We start from the raw sequence: 18,327 nt of genomic DNA, 5'->3' as shown, positions 1-18,327 counted from the left end.
TTATGTTACAATTTAATGCAAACTTTTCTTCTTTTAAACAAAGGGATTGATTTGATATTTCATAAGCCATCCACAAGGGACCAATAATACTTACTTTCTCGACTTCTGGCAGGCAATCCAAGAGAGCCATTGTATGTTCAGAATCACTAGGTTCATTCTCACATCCATTTGTTGTCATTTTCAAGGGTTTTTTCATCATGGCATCCAATACTGCTTCATAGAGTTGTTTGGTGATCAAGGGAGAAGGCAATTCTCTTAAATAATCCTTGAGGACACCTTAGTAAGAGATGTAAACAATGTGCAGTGAACTTATGAGGTCACACACCAGCAGACAACTCTGTGAGCACCCTGGGCAAAAGGGTGCCACATACATGCTCTCAGGATCTCCACGAGAACTCAAACCATGTGCATGAGCTAGCATCGTTATATAGCAAACTACCCTTTTTGCCTGTTCACAAATTCTGAAACTAATCCTGGTTCTCAAATCTGAGATTGATTCCGAATTCTGACTTTAACTCTTCTCCCCTGAAGCCTACATTCTTTGACCTGGTTCGCACGCTCAGCACAGCTTAAACAAATAAGAAGGCATGGGTTATTTGAGGACTGTTGCCTCCTCCAACAATCCATGCTGCTCAACCTTGGATGACACTACAAGCTGCACCCTGGGCAAATATGCTCAGCACACATCAGCACATGCTGTGACTTGTTTAAGCTGTGGTGATTGTGCGAACTGGGCCAATTGTGTGATTTGTAGGGGCTTGCCAACATAAAAATAATATCTAATAATTAATATTTAACACCTATGTTTTATTACCCAAAACACTTTAAGAATGGCAGACTGTATAAGTTACTATCTCTAAGGTCATTTTTCTTGTTCAATATTCAGATCTTTCAAAAAAAAAATTCAGTTATATGACAGCCTTCCCCAACCAGGTGCCCTCCAGATGTGTTGGATCACAACTCCCATCATGATGGCCAATGGGGGCTGGGGATGATGAGTGTTGTAGTCCAACCCTTCTGGAGGGCACCTGGTCGGGGAAGGCTGGCATATGGTAACAGTAACCTCAAAACTGGACTTTCAAGGCAGAGTGAGATGCTCCCTTCTTTTTACAGATTCTTTTTTTGTTCACATATTTTGCATCACAGAATCTGGTTTATCAATGCCAGCCTTCCCCAAGCGTAGGTCCCCAGATATTGTTGGACTGCAACCCCCATAATCCCTGACCTTTGTTCATGCTGTCTGGGGATAATGGGAGCTGTAGTCCACCATATCTGAGGACCCAAGGTTAGGAAATCCAGCCTTTGTTTTTTTGGCAGTACAAGACAGACCATGCTCTTACATCAAGATTGCCATTTGCTATATCAACAGATCTCCTCGTAGCAGCAGCTCTTGACAATTGATAGGCTCCTTCCAGAAATGAAAGTACTCTACAACTTTAAACATTGTGACACTGTCGAAAGCCACAGAACTGGCAAACTCACAAAACACACAAAAATCACCCACTCAAATCCCAGAGGAGGGGGGAAATTGAATAGCCTGAAGCAGCTTTTGCTCCACATCATTCCTCAAAGCTGAGCAGTACAGTTTACCCGGCTGAAGGTAAAAGATGAAGTACAGGTTAAGAATTTATAACACTGTGGCAGTGAAATGCGGTGGCAGAATGGACTAAATTACTTCAAGCTAAAAGTGGATCTTACCACTTTTGACTCATCCCCTACATAAAAATCTCCAAGGAAACAGAAAACACATGTCTACCCCTACACTGACTTTAAATTATTATAATTTGAAGAGAATTCATGACATAGGGGAGCATTCAAGAACATGGTCCCCCACCTGCAGTCTGAAGTTGTTCTGTTGCATGGGTAGGACAGAGCCAAGATTCCATCTGCCACAGGAATGCAGATAGTATTGTGGCTGTGAAAGAGGAATTGGATCAAGGAGCCATTGGGAATTTCTCCCACATGCCCACTATTGAAAAAAGCAGAGGGAAACCTTTAGTAGCTATTGAATTCCTCTGCTACAATTTACACTGGTTCACTGGCTATGTTTACAAAGCATCTTACACTGCCTCTTGAGCCCAGCCTAGCAGTACTGTACCACACTAGGCTTTCCCCCTTTAACATAAAGTGTAAATGCTCATATAAACACAACGGGGATTCACATATAAACAAATTCCACATGGGTGGATTGTAAAATAGTATTCACATGCCTATAAAATAATATTTTGTATCTCAAACAATTCAGATATTTTGCATCACAGAATTAGTAATACTATGGCCCAGTTCAGGCAACATGCTAAACCATGTTGCTTAACCACAAAATGGTTGACGGAATGCATTCATTAACTAGTTTGTGGTTAAGCAGCGTGTTGTCTGAACGGGGCCTATATATTTTGGGTCCCACATTTGCTTTAAGAAACTAAGCCAGGATGAAATAAACAACACACCTTAAGCAAACCAACACAAACTCTCACAATTGTAAAATTTGATTTATCCTATTTATTTGAGGAACACTCAGAATCCCAATCAAAATCTACATTCTGTGCTACAGAATATCTAGGCACAAAAATCAAAGCATCTAACTTTATAAACTGTTAAAATCTCAGGTCAGTTATCCATCTTTTAAATTAAAAAAAAAAACACCTTTCATAACCCTTTATGAGCCATTCACCAACTAGGTAAGCACAACCTGCACTCTAATAAATAGTACCATTTAATGTAGAATGAAAACAACGAGAGCTAGAAGTAGGAAGCTGAGATACCAGTTTAAGTATCTGCCAAATAAAGGCCCTGTTAATCCCCGAACCATGACAGAAATACCACTGCTGAGTGTTCTTTAACAAAGCAAGACTTGTTGCGAGACTCAGTGTGCCTACCACAAATCCTGCCCTATGACCCAACTGTAATGTGAACTGTGTTAATTGAAGACTTTGTTAAGAGCAAAATCCTTAAGAGTAAAGTGAGGGATTCCATCTTCACTCTTCATTGAAGGGGGGCTCAAAAAGCCCTAAAGACTACATAATTTCAGTGTCAAGGAATACTGGAACCAGTCAGAATGTAAAGCCTAATTGTATAATCATAACATGACAGTAAACAGCTCTTTATAAATTCCACAGCTACTAAGAGGCACAGGAGATCCATCAGACACCAAATCTGGAAACCCAATTGGTAAGCGAGGGGAATTTGCTGATTTCTTACAGCCTAAAGGGCTGCATTTTACACAATTATTTTGAGTTAACAACCCAAATCAACACAAGGGAATAAATGGACAACTACTGGTCCTTGAAAATTACAGTTAAAAAAGTTAAGGTCTAAAGATTACCTCAAAAACAGTTCCACCATTTTGCTGGGGAAGGGGGGGGGAATGGTCTTGCAGTCAACTCTAACACCAAATATACACACAAGGGCAAAACAATCTACCCTATAGTTTTAAAGCTGTCAATACAGAGGCGCTACTTGGAACATCTATTAATAGCATTAGCGCTGAGCTATGCAACAGAGTCACCGGTATTTCCTTCTCAAAACACTTTCTCTTGTTTAATTCCTGAACAGAATAACTTGTGAGCCCTCTGACCCACCTCCAAATCCTTTCACTAACTGAGCCCTGTAAGAGATGGCAGTTATTTTTATGGACTTGCCTCTTCGGACAGCTGCGTTTTTCTTGATACAACCATTGTCCGCACAGAACCAATTTAGGCAGCAAGCAGAAAACACATACCTCCCCCAATCCACCTCATCAATTTCTCATTTTTCTGACCCATTGAACTGTTAACTGTATGACATGCTTTACTCCAAGATGAGAGTTCACATGGCTGGAAGCAGACATGATGCAGCAATATCAGAAACCAGCCAGCTTTTAAATCTAGCAGGGCACATTATTCTGAATCACATGTGCATTTAATTGCGTGTAAGCCAGTGCCAGCCATAGGAACATTTCTAAGTCAAGGTTTAATAATTAAAATGTGCATTCCTTGACCAACTGGGGAGTTTTCAAAACAGAGAATGCCTTTAAAGTCTCGGAAAAAATGGACAACGAAATACCACATTTTAAAAAAACCTTTTTAAAGGAAAGCACCATCAAACAAGAAGAAGCTCTTTAAGAGCTACAATTTAGACTGAGGATTCAGCAAAATGCTTTTAACAAGAAACATATGTATTATCATATGCATATATATATGTAAGAGCTAAAGCTGTCCCTAAACCCAGAAGTTCAATTGCATTCGTTTCACTCAGATAGCTGTAGACATTTTTCTTCCCACCTATCCACATTTGCAAGTCAGCAGATGCTCCTTCTTTGGTGTTTAATGTGGCATCCAAAGAGCCACTGCCTTATTCTGCCAAGGCATGCTTCTAGTACTCATTGTTACTAGGAAGTGTACAGGCCCTTGAAAGAGTCATAGGGTGAGCTTTAAAGAAACAGAGGAGTCCATGATTTATTTTCATGATTGCTGGCCTCCATTAATATGTTTCCATTTTCCATGTTCCCTGCTTCTTTTATCATAGGAGTCTATAATATTTGGCCGAAGTCACCAGCCCCTCCCTCCTGGCAAGTATCCCACCAGCATTTCACTTGGAAAAAGTAAGTGGGGCAGAGGGTGCCATTTGGGTTTTGCGGGCAAAGGCTCTTGGGATGCCTTGGAGCGGCAGTATCCAAATAAGCCCTTTTGTCAGTGTTTCCTGCTCTCAATCAGGAAAGATGGCGGTGGCGGGGGGGGGGGGAGTTTGCCACAAAAGCACACCAAGCGCATTGGTCATGCAGCTGCCAAAAAACCCTCAGCTTTTTCCCCAACTTTGGAGCCTAGGAGGAAATTGCTGTGCAACCGCCGGGATGATCCCCGCCCACCCTTGCAGTTTCAATGTTGGGAGGAAGTCTGGTTGCTTGTCATGCTCGCCAGAACGCTGTACCACACTCATTGTGGCGAGCAAAAAATGCTGAAGGCTGCTTTATCATATAGGTCCTTGTCAAAAAAATAAATAAATCTCAGGCTGTTAAAAACCTGATTACTGGAAGCAGAACCATCGGCATCATTTATTCTGATAATAGAATTTTAATTTTCTTAAGAAGTTTCCAATTTGGATTTTTGATAGAGAGTACACATACCCATTTATTGCATGCTTACTCTCACTGCAGACATACTCTCAAAGCACACTCTCGTTTATTGCAACAAATACCATGGGCCTTATCTGAAGCGCTGCAGAAGTTCCTGTTAAGTCCTTGCTGACAACCAGGGCTGTGTATTCTGTCCAACTGGCAGTCTTTCTAACCTAGTGCTGCCTACTCGGAGTAGTCTTGGGAAGAATATTTTCCAGTCTTGATATCTGAGATCCTGTTAACTGGAGTTGCCAGAAACTGAATCTGGCACTTTCTGTACACAAAATATGTACTTAACCCTGCCGACACACTCATTTTTGTTTACTCTGAATAGGTGCTGCTTTGGCATTAATAATAATGAGAGCTAGAACCTTGATGCATCTTTTAAAAATACTAATGCATTTTTTTAATTGGAAATTTAAGTTCTTAGCGTTCTCCACACCATTTTCTATGCTTGCATAATGCAATCCCACAAATTGCTCAACTCAAAATAAATCACTAGCAATGGTTTCAAAGACTAACAATTCAACAGTCATATACACAATTTAACCCACATATTACTGACATTTGTATTGGCTGGAAGATAACTTTCTTTCTTTTTAAAGAAGGCCACTTCCTAAATTTAGGATACAGGCACTACCGTGTATGCTATAGTGATGAAGAATTTGGTCTTTTCACTCACTCCCAAATACAAAATCATATTTTAATTTAATATATAGGTTACATTAGCCTAGGTAGTTGGGGGAGGTTTTAAGTACTAGACAAATTCATGTAAGGTTGGCAGACGCTAGAGATAGGGCTGCCTTGTGGTGGTCTCTGCTCTGTGAAACTCCATCCCAAAACCTATGGGGCCGACCCCATTCTGCTGCTGTTTTTAAAACTTTTCCCTATAGCTTTTAACTGAAGGTACACATGCTGATTTTGCTACTAGTATATTTTAATTGGTTTTTCAATGGTTTTATGAATTTGTGATTTGTATACAATTGTATGGTTTATGCTAAAAGCCTCCTTGGGAAGACTGCAGACTTGAAAAGCAGACAAGAAACGCATTTAAAAAATAACAGTTCTTAGTCATGGTCGCAAGATGGAACTGCATGCCGGTGACACAAAATGGTGATGTCCTGTTGCTTTCTTGCCTCACTTGTAGGCGTCCCATAGGCTAGCCACTGGTGGAAACAAGATATTAGGCTAGGTAGAAACTTGGTCTAAGCAGCAAGGCTACATAAGAACATAAGAAGAGCCATGCTGGATCAGAGCAAAGGTCCATCTAGTCCAGCATTCTGTTCACACAGAGGCCAACCAACTGCCTGCAGGAAACCTCCAAGTAGGAAATGAGTACAATAGCACCCTTCTGCTCATGTTCCCCAGCAACTGGTGTAATACCTCTGATACTGAAGGTAGTATACAGCCATCAGGATGAGTAGCTAAATCCTCCAGGATCCAAACCCCTTTTAAAGCCATCCAAATTGGTGGCCATCACCAGACCTTGTGGTAGTGAATTCCATAGTTTAACTATGTACTTTGTGAAGAAGTACTGTCTTCCATCTCTCTGGAATCTCCAACCAATCAGCTTCAAAGGATGACCCTGAGTTCTAGTATTATGGGAGAGGCAGAAAAACGTCTCCTATTAACTTCCTCTACAATGTAATTTTGTACACCTCTATCATGTCTCCCCTTACTTGTCTTTTTTCTAAGCTAAACAGTCCCAGATGTTGTAACCTTTCCCCATAGGGGAGTTGCTCCAGGCCCCTTATCACGTTAGTTGTCCTTTTTTAATGCACTTTTTCCAAGTTTACAATCTCTTTTTAAGTGTTGTGACCAGAACTGCACACAGTATTCCAAGTGTGGCCATACCATACATTTGTATAAGGGATTTGTATAAGATATTGGTAGTTTAATTCCCAATTCCTTTCCTAATTATGCCTAATATGGAATTTTCCTTTTTCACAGCAGTTGTATACTGGGTCAACGTTTGAATCAAGCTGTCCATCACAATCCCAAGATATCTTTCTTGGTTAGTCACTGCCAGTTCAAATCCCATCAGTACATACATGAAGTTAGGCTTCACTTATATTCTAATTATTGTGCATACTAGAAAGCAAAGCTTGTGCACACAAATACAAGCAGCTGCAGTAGCTCAAATTCAAAGAGGCAAGAATTCAAGAGACATTCTACTTTCAAAACAGCTGTAATTCAAATGGTGTTGGCTTGAAACACTCCATCCCACAGGAAATTCCACTCTTGAGATTTGTTGTCATCCAAAATGAAGGAGGACAGCAAAAGAGGAATTTTCCATGAAAGGGAATCTAGGAACATTTTTATTCAACTGAGTGAAAACTGAAATCACAACGATTTTTTATCAGATGACTCAAGATATTCCAGGAAAGCTACTCCACTCATCTACACCGGAAATGGGGCTTAGAATGCTACAAGTGGGAGCCAAGACAACGGTTTGCAGAGTGGAGTGCGGATGCTCTTCGGGATTTATTTATTCCACCACTACCACCACCCAGTCAATAAGTCAGGGCTTTTCTGCACGAAGCATTTATCATGTGCTCATTAATTCCCCCACTCACAGTCATTTAGGATTTCTTTAGACTACAACGCAACCTTCCAATTTAGACCCTTCCAATGTCTAAAAAGCATTTTTGGTGAGTTGTTTTTTTTAGAGCAGGAAAACTGTGGTACTTCACTGTAAAACTAAAAGAAAACAGGCATGTTTATTCGCACAATTCTATATACCACAGTACCATCTGAAGGTTACGTAGTGGAAAAGCAGGCAAGGAAACACTCCTTGTGTAGTGCTTGAATCTCAATTCTGTGACAAAACCAAAAGTATATATAGCCAATTAACAGCCGTTTAAAAGCCTTGTGTGGAAAAGCTCTCAGTTAGCATTCCACGGCCACTTAAGCACACACAGTCCTCACTGGGCTGTTTGTTTTTTGTTTTTTATCCCATCAGGGCATTTTTTTCCCCAAAAGAATTTTTGTACTCCTGCAAGCACTGCCGAAGTTGAAGACCCCAAATCCCAAGAAAGCTTGGCTTGTACATCATCCAAGTAACCCAACATTATAGAAAATCATTCTCTTCTGTCTCTGTTATCTTTTTCTTCACTGCATTGGAATTCCTTCCAACAGATTAAAATATAAAAACTGCAGGGGAGCTCTCAAACACATGGACCATCTATGTCACTTTCAAGAGAGTGGGCTCATCTACACCAAGCAGGATATTGCACTATGAAAGCGGTATATAAAAGGCAGGAGCCACACCAAGCATGATATAGCGGTATGGAAGCAATATATGGTATGTGTCAATGGGCCCCAACAGTTGTCAGTGCACTTCAATACCGCTATAAAGCCATAGTGCGGCTCCTGCCTTTTATATACCGCTTTTATAGTGCAATATCCTGCTTGGTGTAGATGAGCCTAGTGAAAAGATAGGAGATGTAATTTGATGAAATGGCACGAATTCCCCCACAGTTGTTTTCTGTCCCCCACTCATGCACCAGACAATTACAATATTGCATTTTAAGGGCCGAATTTTATGCGTTTCAACAGAAATAATCTTACAATTCCTAGCATTCCCCAGCCAGCATAGCTGGGCTGAAAGGCTTATTTTCTGTGTAAATATGCATAAGATTGTGCCCTAAATATCAAAAACAAAACAAAAAACTCTCAACTTGCACCAGAGACAATGTTATCATAGCAGGCAGGCTCCAGGCAAAAATAAAATAAAGTAAAGTAAAATGTCACTGTACGGACACTATTTCCTAAAAATTACTTTCAGGACTCATTTATGCAATATAATATCAAAGGCTCCCACCTTGTCCAATCAAAATTTAAAATGATATTTTCAAAATGTCGTTCTGGATATTTCAAGCATGTATTCACGTCTTCCTTAAAAAGCAAATTTGTTACCTGTTATCACATTTATATCTGGGTACTGGGTTTCACAGAGAGCAACCGCTTTGCTATCCTTCTCAAATGCCTCTCTCAGCTCTTTCTTGACAGCTGCTGAGCCACATAAACGGTACAGGCCTACAACCTAGAAGCAAAATCATAGCTTTACCACATGGCCCAAGTTTTCCATGATACGAGTACTAAGAATGTAAATCGTATATCAAGCATAAATGCAATTTTAAATATTCCCAGCTGGAGTACCAAGATGTTCCTGCAAGATTCCAAAGGGAGTTGGGAGACAAACAGCGTGTATCATTAACATGCGGTAAAAAAATAATCACCAGTAAAAGAAATAATGGTTTTCAGTGTTGTATGGAGTACAGTGCCAGTACTAAAACAAAGTAAATTAAAATAAGGTGATGATTGATGTGGTGGAGAAATACAGATTACAAAGAACCAGCTTGTGTCTATGGAGGCAAGGATTTCTTCCAACATATAGGCCCTGTCAGCCCTGAGTAGAGTTGCCATACATCCCGGAAAACCGGGAATGTCCCGATTTCCAGGAGATTCTGAAATGTCCCGACTGGCTGGGCAAGAATCCCGGATTATGGTCCAGGTGGCTGGAGAAATTCTGACCTCCAAAATGGTGCCTTGAGCCTGCGCAGTGGAGCAGCAGCAGCAGAGAAAAAGACGCATCAATCCGGCGCCTTTTCCAGAGCATCACCGCTCCTCCACAGGCTCATCTGAGTCACTCACTGTGACTCACCTTATTGCACCTGCGGATGCGTAGAAAAGGAACAACAGTGAGGAAAGGCGCACATGCTCTCCTCAGGCTACTTGCACAAAGCAGTTTGGTGAGCTTGGCTGGTTGTGGTCAGACCTTTAGGGTAAGCGCAGGGCAGAGCTGCTGGGTTATTTTGGGGGGAAGAAAGAGAGTTTTGTGGGGGAGAGGAGGGGAGAGCGTGTGGTGGATGAGGGGGTGAAGGAGAGGAAAGGAGAGAGGGGAGAAAGGAAAGGAAAGTCACTCCCCAAAAAATCACCCTTCAACAATCCACCTCCTTGGATTCGGGTTGCAATCCTCAAATTTGTTACTTGGAAGTAAGTTGCAGTGAATTTAAGATGTCTGGTTTTACAGTTGTTGATGCTTTAATTGAAAAATTGGGCTTTCCCTAGACCTTTACATATTGCTCAGTTTTTTTTTAAAAAAAATCTAGTCCCCCAACCCCCCCCCCCAAAAAAAAATGTCCCTGTTTTGTGGATTCAGAATATGGCGACCCTAGCCCTGAAGAAATCACATTTAGGCTATTTGCAACCCAATTGTTTAGAAGCGGGCTAAAAAGGCTCCTCTGATTGGGAACCCACAGATGTTTAATAAATAAGGCACAAAGAGCAGGCATTTGGGGTCCATTTCAGGCCAAACTTAATTAAATAATTAAGGGCACAATCCTACGCATGTTTAGACAGAAAAAAGTCCTAGAAACTCAAGCACGACTCAGCCAGAATGACTAGCTGAGGCGTGCTGGGAGTTGTAGGACTTTTTTTCGGTCTAGAGATGCATAGGATTGCACCCTAACAAAATTCTAGCTCAAAGAATGGTGTTGTGTTTTTGGTATCATAGCAACAGTAAAAGGGCTTTTCAGATGACATTTCCTCTACAGCTAGATGTTCTGGTGCCAATCCAGAAGTGGAGAAAAGATACAGAAAGGAAGATGTAGCTGGCTAGGGCATTGTTTATAGAAAGATGGGGGTATAAACGTAAATAATAATAATAATAATAATAATAATAATAATAATAATAATTTGTGCTGGGATGGAGCACAACTATTACGCTTCTGGATGTACCATTAAAACAGATCTTTGCTCTCCCATTTGGACTAGCAGGCTGAGCACCATTCCCATTGTACAGCTTATGAGCACTGGTTGCCGAATACACCTGACGCTCCAACAACTCTGTCTGGAAGCATCCTATTATAGTGGTCTAATCAGAACAAAAGAGGAGAAATCCTGTCTACATGCAACTTGAGATTCAATTTTATATTTTCTCTAACAGATGTGGGAAACAGATGAACAATTGCTTTGGAATCCAAACTAATCTTATGCTACATTTAATCTACATTAAATGACAGGATCTTCTGGCATCTTAAATATTAACAAATTTATTATGGCATAAGGTTTTCCGTAGACTACAGTCCACTTCACCAGATGCGATTAAGTCTCTGTTATTTTTGTTGCAATGGACTAACACAGCTACTCCTCTGGAAACTGCTATATTAAATGCTTTTTGATTCTCTTTAAAACAGCTAATTTCCTGAATTGTTATGGGACAGGGTAAAGTATGAATATATTTGTAGTCATACAGATATCTGCAAACCAATTAAAGTAGAGAACTATTACTGCATTCATTCCCAATTAACCTCAAGGCACATTCAAGATGCTGATTATGATCTATAAAAGCCCTAAGACTCAAAGTAGATGTGTCACTATTCATGTAATCAGCAATTGCATGAAGAGCATATTAGATTGTTTTTCAATAAATAGCACATGTGGGGGACCCAATCTGGATCAGGATCTTGGTGGAGGAGAAGGCTTTGACCTCCCTCACCCCACCCCAGTGTCTGTTATTTGCAATGGAAGTAAAGCTACCATTTTCACCAATGGAAGCTTTCTTTTCCATGTAAACAATAGGCAAAGGTTTCCCTGATTCAGATGAAGCCTAGAGTGGGAGACAATGGCTCAATTCAGTGGCTGAACCATTGTCAGCTGCCTCTTCATGGGATTTGAGATTTGGTAGGCAGGGAGATGAAGATTATTTAATAATTCTAATGGACAATGATTTCAACATTGTTACTCACCTCGATCCTTTCAGATGGGGTATAAATTAAGCAAACATATACATAAATTGTCTTAAGGAGCGAAATTCAATAATCAAATTATGACTGGTGAAGCAATAACCAGTTAGCAGTAACACACCTTGAGCTTATCATGTGATGACTGCAATCCCCACAGAAGCAATCCTCACAAACTTGACCTATGAAGAATCTCGTTTACCACAATTTCAGCTTTCACATTGAGATAACTGTTCAGTTGGGTCAGTTCTGTCTAGATCATGGGTGGGCAGACATCAGGTGGGAACTATTTTGTGTGTTTTCACCAACCAGAGCCAGATACAAAATGGTGCCTCAGCTGTTGGAAGTCAATGATCTATTGCAGCGGTCCCCAACCTTTTTGGTACCAGGAACCGGTTTCGTGGAAGTCAATTTTTCCACTGACCGGGGGGGGGGGGGGGTGGTCGAGGGGATGGTTTTGGGAAGCCCCACCCCACCCACCCACTCCAGCGTCCTGGCTTTGCTTTGACTGGGTGCCCAGCCGAAGCAAAGCCAGGACGCTAGGGCGGGCAGGCAGCTTCGGAATGGCATGCCCGGAAGTCGCTCTCCCAGAGCGGCTTCCGGCCAGGTGCGCTGTTCTGAAGCCGCTCACCTCACCCCAGCGTCCTGGCTTCGCTTCGGCTGGGCAGGCGAGATGGCGCTCTGCGCCCAGGTACGCTGGGGTGGGGGTGGGGTGAAAGCAGCTCACCTGCGCGGCCCAGTTCCTATCAGACCATGGACCGGTCCTGGTCTGCGGACCGGGGGTTGGGGACCCCTGACCTAGTGCACCTCAATGAGATACAGCCAAATTTGCATGTGAGTTACCAGAGATTCTAACACAACACTTGAAAGTGGCAAGCACAGCTGAACAAAGACAATTCAAAAAGTACTCCTATTCTATGTATGAGAAACACTTATGCCAAGCAAAAAGCAACTAGCAAGAGGCCATCCACATCAGTGTTTTTTTTTCTTGCTCTCATTAAAGTAATGCGGATCAGAGAAACCCTTGAAGATCTACTGCAAATCACCCAGAGATCTACCAATAGATCCCAGTCTACCTTCTACCCACTCTTGGTCTATATGGGTAAAGTCTTCAAAGTTTCTCCCCACTACCACTGCCATATACTAAATTTGGAAGCCCAAAGCCCATGAGAAACTTAGCAAACCCAGTAGGTTTTGTTGGTCTCTCAGAACATGTTGATTCCTTTCCTAGAATGAGCTGATTCCTTTCATCCTTTGACATGCTGCACCATAAAAAATGCATCATGCTCCTATTGTGGTGCAAAGCAGGAGAACTTAGACCATCCAGCTACAAGGCAGTTAATGATAGCCAACTAGCCAAATTAAGTAAGTGAAGGGATGGAGGGTGTATCCAACAAAGATGAACTTATATTCATTGTAGCATAAATACATACATAAAAACATAATAATGTCCAAAACATCAAAAATGAAATACAGAAATATTAATAGAGGCAATTTTAATAAAAATGGCTACCTGGCAGCCTCTTTTTTCAATTTCCATAATGCACTTCTTCATCAAGAGGGGCACCATCAAGCCTACGTTCTCCTTCTCAACAACTTTCCGAGCGTCTACCCCAAACATGACTGGTTCCCGTTCTCCATCTAGTCCATTGAGAGAGTTCTCCCATTGTTCCAGAAGGGTCAGTTTGACATAAATAAGGCCTCTCGGCTCCAGCTTTACTGCCAACTGATGAGTCTTTGTCACTCGGAAAAGAGCGGGAAGAACCACCGTACCATGGCAGCAAACCCGGTTTTTCCTTGGCATGGGCTCCCAGCTGAAGACCACTAATTTTAAATGCTGGGCATTTTCTATTTCTATGTTAAAAGTGTGATCCATGTCCAAAAATGTCGTTCTGCACGTCAGCAAGGCAGTCCTTGCTTTATTCACAGAATCTACCTGAATTGCACAGAAGACATCTTTCGAGTCCATCCGTGGTGGTTTCAGATCCTCTGCGCCATAGAAGTGAATGCTCATGAGTCCAGTTATGTATTGGGAACATTTGGGTTGGTCAGAGAAACTGTAGTGTCGGAAAGCATCGATGTCTATTTCGGTCTTACTGCCGTTGTTGCTTGGGAATGCTTCTTTTCCTTTCCCAGTCCTGCTTTCAGCTGCATGTTTCCCTGATTTCGTTATAAGCTCGGGAGAGTCACCATCACTGAGGTAGCCCCCTTTGCTGGAGGATTTGGAACTCCCATTGCTTTTCTTTTTGTAGCTGTGCTGAGAGGATACACTGCTATCAAGATGGTACCGGCTTATAACGTTCCTGCTAGCAGCTGCCGTTATGTTCCCAGAAGTGGGTAATGATGCATGGCCTATATCCTGGCAATTAGTTTTAAGCAACGAAGAATTGTCCGAACTATTATGGCTTGAATTTCCTTTGACACTCAGCTTCCGGCTGAGCTCTGGCAATTTTTTCATTTTAATGGAAAGTTTCCTCACCGTTCTTGGGGATTTTATTTTATCCGGGAAAGACCAGTTTATTGAACCACCTTTTTTTAAAGGGTTAGGACTTGGAGGAGAACAATCCGCTGCTCCTGTCTCAACCTTGCTTGCAGACAACATTCCAGGTCCTTAAAAAAAGAGAGAACAAATGAACATGTTTTAAGAACTCCATGTTAAAAGTAAATAAAATAATACTTTGAAATAAGAGGCCACTGCTTCATCATATTCTGAAAAAGTATACGTACTATTCAGTACGATGCTGAGTATCAGCTGAACCCACACACACCCTACCTGAGTACTGTATTTTGCTGGCTTGTTCTGCCAAGAGCAGAACAACCGGAAACCTGTCCCATGGTTTCCTTAAGAAACTGTTCAAAAGACAAAAGAAGCAGACACAACCTAGGAACAATTAACCCATCCCGGCAACTCATGTTCTATTCTGTCTGTCTTGTCTTCTCACACATGTTAATTTAACTTCTTTCAGAGAAGGAGACCACTGAATGCAACAGTTGTGTCTGAGCAAGTCTTTTGCATACGGAATTCTATGACGTCTCTGCATGCCAAAGCGCTGGAAAAGAAAGGAAAATGTAGAGGGCTAATTTTGCTTTAGCACCAGTATCTTTTAACAGCAGTGCCCTGACCTTTTACCATCCCTTCAAAAGAGGCCTAGAATGGTATTTCACAGTAATTTGCTTCCTTCCATTTCTTCCTGGCAAACAACCATGTACCCCTCTGCTCATTACGGGCAGGGTGGAGGTGGAATGCACTTGGAATTTATTCCTCCCAATGATTCCAACATGTCTTGTCTCTTCAAGCCCCCAAACGCTTCCTTCCTTTTCTTGCACAATGTCCCTTATGTATCTCATGGAAATTTGTCTGCTCCCTGGTGAGAGCCTCCTAGGAAGTAAAAACGGGTTCAGTTGATTCAACAAAGCATTATCAGCTTGTGTGGTTACCTACGATAAAAACGTCGTTAATAGGAAGGGTGGAAATGGAAGGAGTGAATCAGAACACTTGCACACAATTGGCTGTATTGGATATCACAATAAACCATGGCTTATCACGGAGGAACAAGCACAAGAAAGCTTTTCATATGTTTCCTCTCCCCTCCTTTACCAGTGCTTCAATTTTTTATTATTCTCGGTTAAGCATCTGAACCTTAAACTGTGGGTAATCTTACCTATGGTTTGCTAAAACAAGCCAACTTCATAACCCATGGCTAGGAGTTGGCTAGTTTCAAATAAACCATACTTAAAATTAACTGCAATTTGTTGGGTTTGGACGAAACGACAAGCTGCGGTTAATCAAAAACAAAAGCAAAAGCGACCGTGCTGAGCCAATTTGTGATTTGGGGAGCTCAAACCACAAATTGGGTTCTAAACTATCACTAGTGAAGCCATGCTTTAGAAGGATGTCTGACTAGACGCAGAGATGGTTTTATTCTGAGTTTCTCTTGGGCGTACCAAGGACCTGATCCATGGGAGTTAACAGAGTTGCACCAGAAATAAGTTCCATAATTCCACTGCAATTGATTAGGTGATATTCTAGATTTTCAATATTTTTCTGACAACTTCTCTTTAGCAGCAGTTGCCATTGACCCTGTTGAAACAACACACTAAGCCACTATAGTTAAGCATTTTTAGCTAAACATTATGGCTTAGTTTGTCATGTGAACCACGACTTAGCATGTTGCTAACCATTCCTAACCATGGAAGTTACATAACTATGGTATAAACACGCTCACTAACCATTTACTACAAAAGGGTTAGCGGCCTAACCATGGCTTAATGTGTTGTCTGAACAGGCCCATTGTCTGCTTTCTCCTTTTTGATACCAAAGTAGTCTCTGCTAACTGCCACTTCACAAGAAACTGCTCACAAGAGTATCACTCTAATGCAGGGTTGGGCAGCTTGTGGCCCTCCAGGTATCATCCCTCACCACTATCTATGCTGGCTAGGACTGATATGATTTTTAGGCCACAAGTTGCTCACTCCTGCTTTAAAGGAAAGTCATTTCCATCCCTCTTATTAGGGAACCTTTGGGGCTGGCAGCTCATGGGCAAAAGACAGAGTGTACATGGTGTTAAGTGTTAAAGAATCATGCCCTCATCACTGTGCCAGTCCAAGAATTTCATGTAACCCAGAATGTTGTATACTTCTAAACCAACAAAATTACTTTACCACCAAATGGATATCTGTAATTTTAGCACAGGCTACCTTTTTTAAAAGAATAAGAGTTGAAAATCTATTAACTTTAGCACTGTTTGACAACCCACTCTCATGCAAGCTGAAATACAGACAAAATATTCCATGAGAAAGTCCCTCAGAAACATAGTAAATGGACTATGCAGAGGGAAGGTAAAAAGCCTCCAGGGGACACACTGAGCCATAAGGCCATCACTTGCCCAACTCTATAGTACGTGCACAATGAATACAGACTCTCCAAAAGCATTCTTATCAGCCTGAGCAGCAAAAATTTCAAACGGTCATATCTTGATCTCCCCACAATTTGTTTCCTCAGGCTTTCTGGTGACAGAAATTCCTGATCAGTTAAAACATATATTGAATGAACATCTAACCAATGTTATAAAAAACACTGTCAAATATCCTTACTAGTAATGATGTATATTTTAAGGACATTCTGTCAGGAATATCGACCCTACTATTCGCAGGACTAAGCAAGCATGATTCTACAACATCTTCCAGATAATTCCAATTTCCTTGCCACTCTTCAGCTTAAAAATTGAAGCTCAAAATGTTAACATTTTTCAGCATTCTGCAAGATCCATTTATTTGCCCTTTTATGAACTGGTGGCTGAATAAGTCTCTTCCCGGATACAAATTCACAAGTGGGCTTCATTAAAAAAAAAAAAGTTTAGAAGACAATACTGCACAAAGTCTGTTTTCAAAAAGCCTCAATGAATTTTCTTGTTTCCCCCAGTTGCTACGTTTCTATTGAAGCTGTTTCCTTACATGGAATAGACTATTTCTAGCACGCCTGCTGTGCTTTTCTGGCAAGCAGCTCGTAAGAAATGTGGTATTTGATAAAACCAGACAAAGGCTTCCCTTGTACTGCAAATCACAGCATCGTCCCACTGGTGAGCTGCTCTGAGGCATTCTATAGTCATCTGTGCCATGCTTTAGCCTGCTAACATTAATCTTCCTTTTCTGTCAGAACCCTCTGGCAAAGGCTTAGAATAGCGAGCCAAGATATTAAAAACTTTCTTCGGCTTCATTACAACTGAGAAGTCAATCTAATGTTCTTGACATTTTACGTCTGACTTCCGGTGGCTTCAGCGCTTCTTTTTTTCTGAAGTGTTAGAATGACAAACGATACTGAAAGGACACTGGAATCTTTCATGGCAGTGTGGCACCCATTTATTACATATGTAGAGGGCCAAGACATCTCCGTTGCTAAACCAGCCAAGTTGCTTATACCTTTTCATACTTAAAGCTGGAATGCTGCCACTGCACCATCTTGCTTAACGCCTATGTTCATTTTCAAGCTTTTTTCTTTGTTTAAAGAAATATTATCACTATCTTATAACACACACAGAGTCATGTGTGTTGCTGATTTATTTTGTTAACTTTTATTTTGTTCTTTTTGATCCATTATTAGCACGTGGTGTCTTCCTTGCCTTGGAAATATGCTTTCCTTACTTTTCTTCCTTACTACCTCTGTACTTCTTGTATTAATTAAAACCTCATTAAAAATAGAATGTTTGTGTGGGCAGGGGAGATGAAATCATGATAAATGATATGTTAATAAGTGTAACTTAAAAAAACAGTCAACATAAACACAGACAGGGATTTTCCCCATGAGTCGTAAGTTATATGGCTGTTCTGAGTCAATTCAGAAAATCTGCTTACAGCATGAATAAAATTTTGAACACAGTACATTGAACATCACGTAACAAAGGTGCAAACTGCAGCATCTGTACAGGCCTTCCTAGCACTCACTCGATAGAAACCTATTTATTTCAAAAAGAGGACTTACATCCATGAGGG

General features: G+C 41.2%; 1 protein-coding gene across 1 annotated transcript in view; it reads right to left on the bottom strand.

Annotated features, from left to right (window-relative positions):
• The window catches only part of SYDE2 (synapse defective Rho GTPase homolog 2), a 51,046-nt gene that overhangs the window by 11,647 nt on the left and 21,072 nt on the right, over positions 1-18,327 (bottom strand). Inside the window, exons 3-5 of the mRNA XM_063133519.1 lie at positions 13,352-14,448; positions 9,011-9,137; positions 95-276 (exon numbers count right to left, since the gene is read on the bottom strand). Coding sequence (XP_062989589.1) covers positions 95-276; positions 9,011-9,137; positions 13,352-14,448 — 1,406 coding nt within the window. The remainder of the gene's footprint in view (positions 1-94; positions 277-9,010; positions 9,138-13,351; positions 14,449-18,327) is intronic.

Source organism: Elgaria multicarinata, chromosome 1 (genome assembly GCF_023053635.1).
Source record: "Elgaria multicarinata webbii isolate HBS135686 ecotype San Diego chromosome 1, rElgMul1.1.pri, whole genome shotgun sequence".
In the NCBI taxonomy this organism is placed as follows: domain Eukaryota; kingdom Metazoa; phylum Chordata; class Lepidosauria; order Squamata; family Anguidae; genus Elgaria; species Elgaria multicarinata.
Note: the sequence above shows the minus strand (reverse complement) of the source record. Positions and strands in the feature narration are given on the sequence as shown.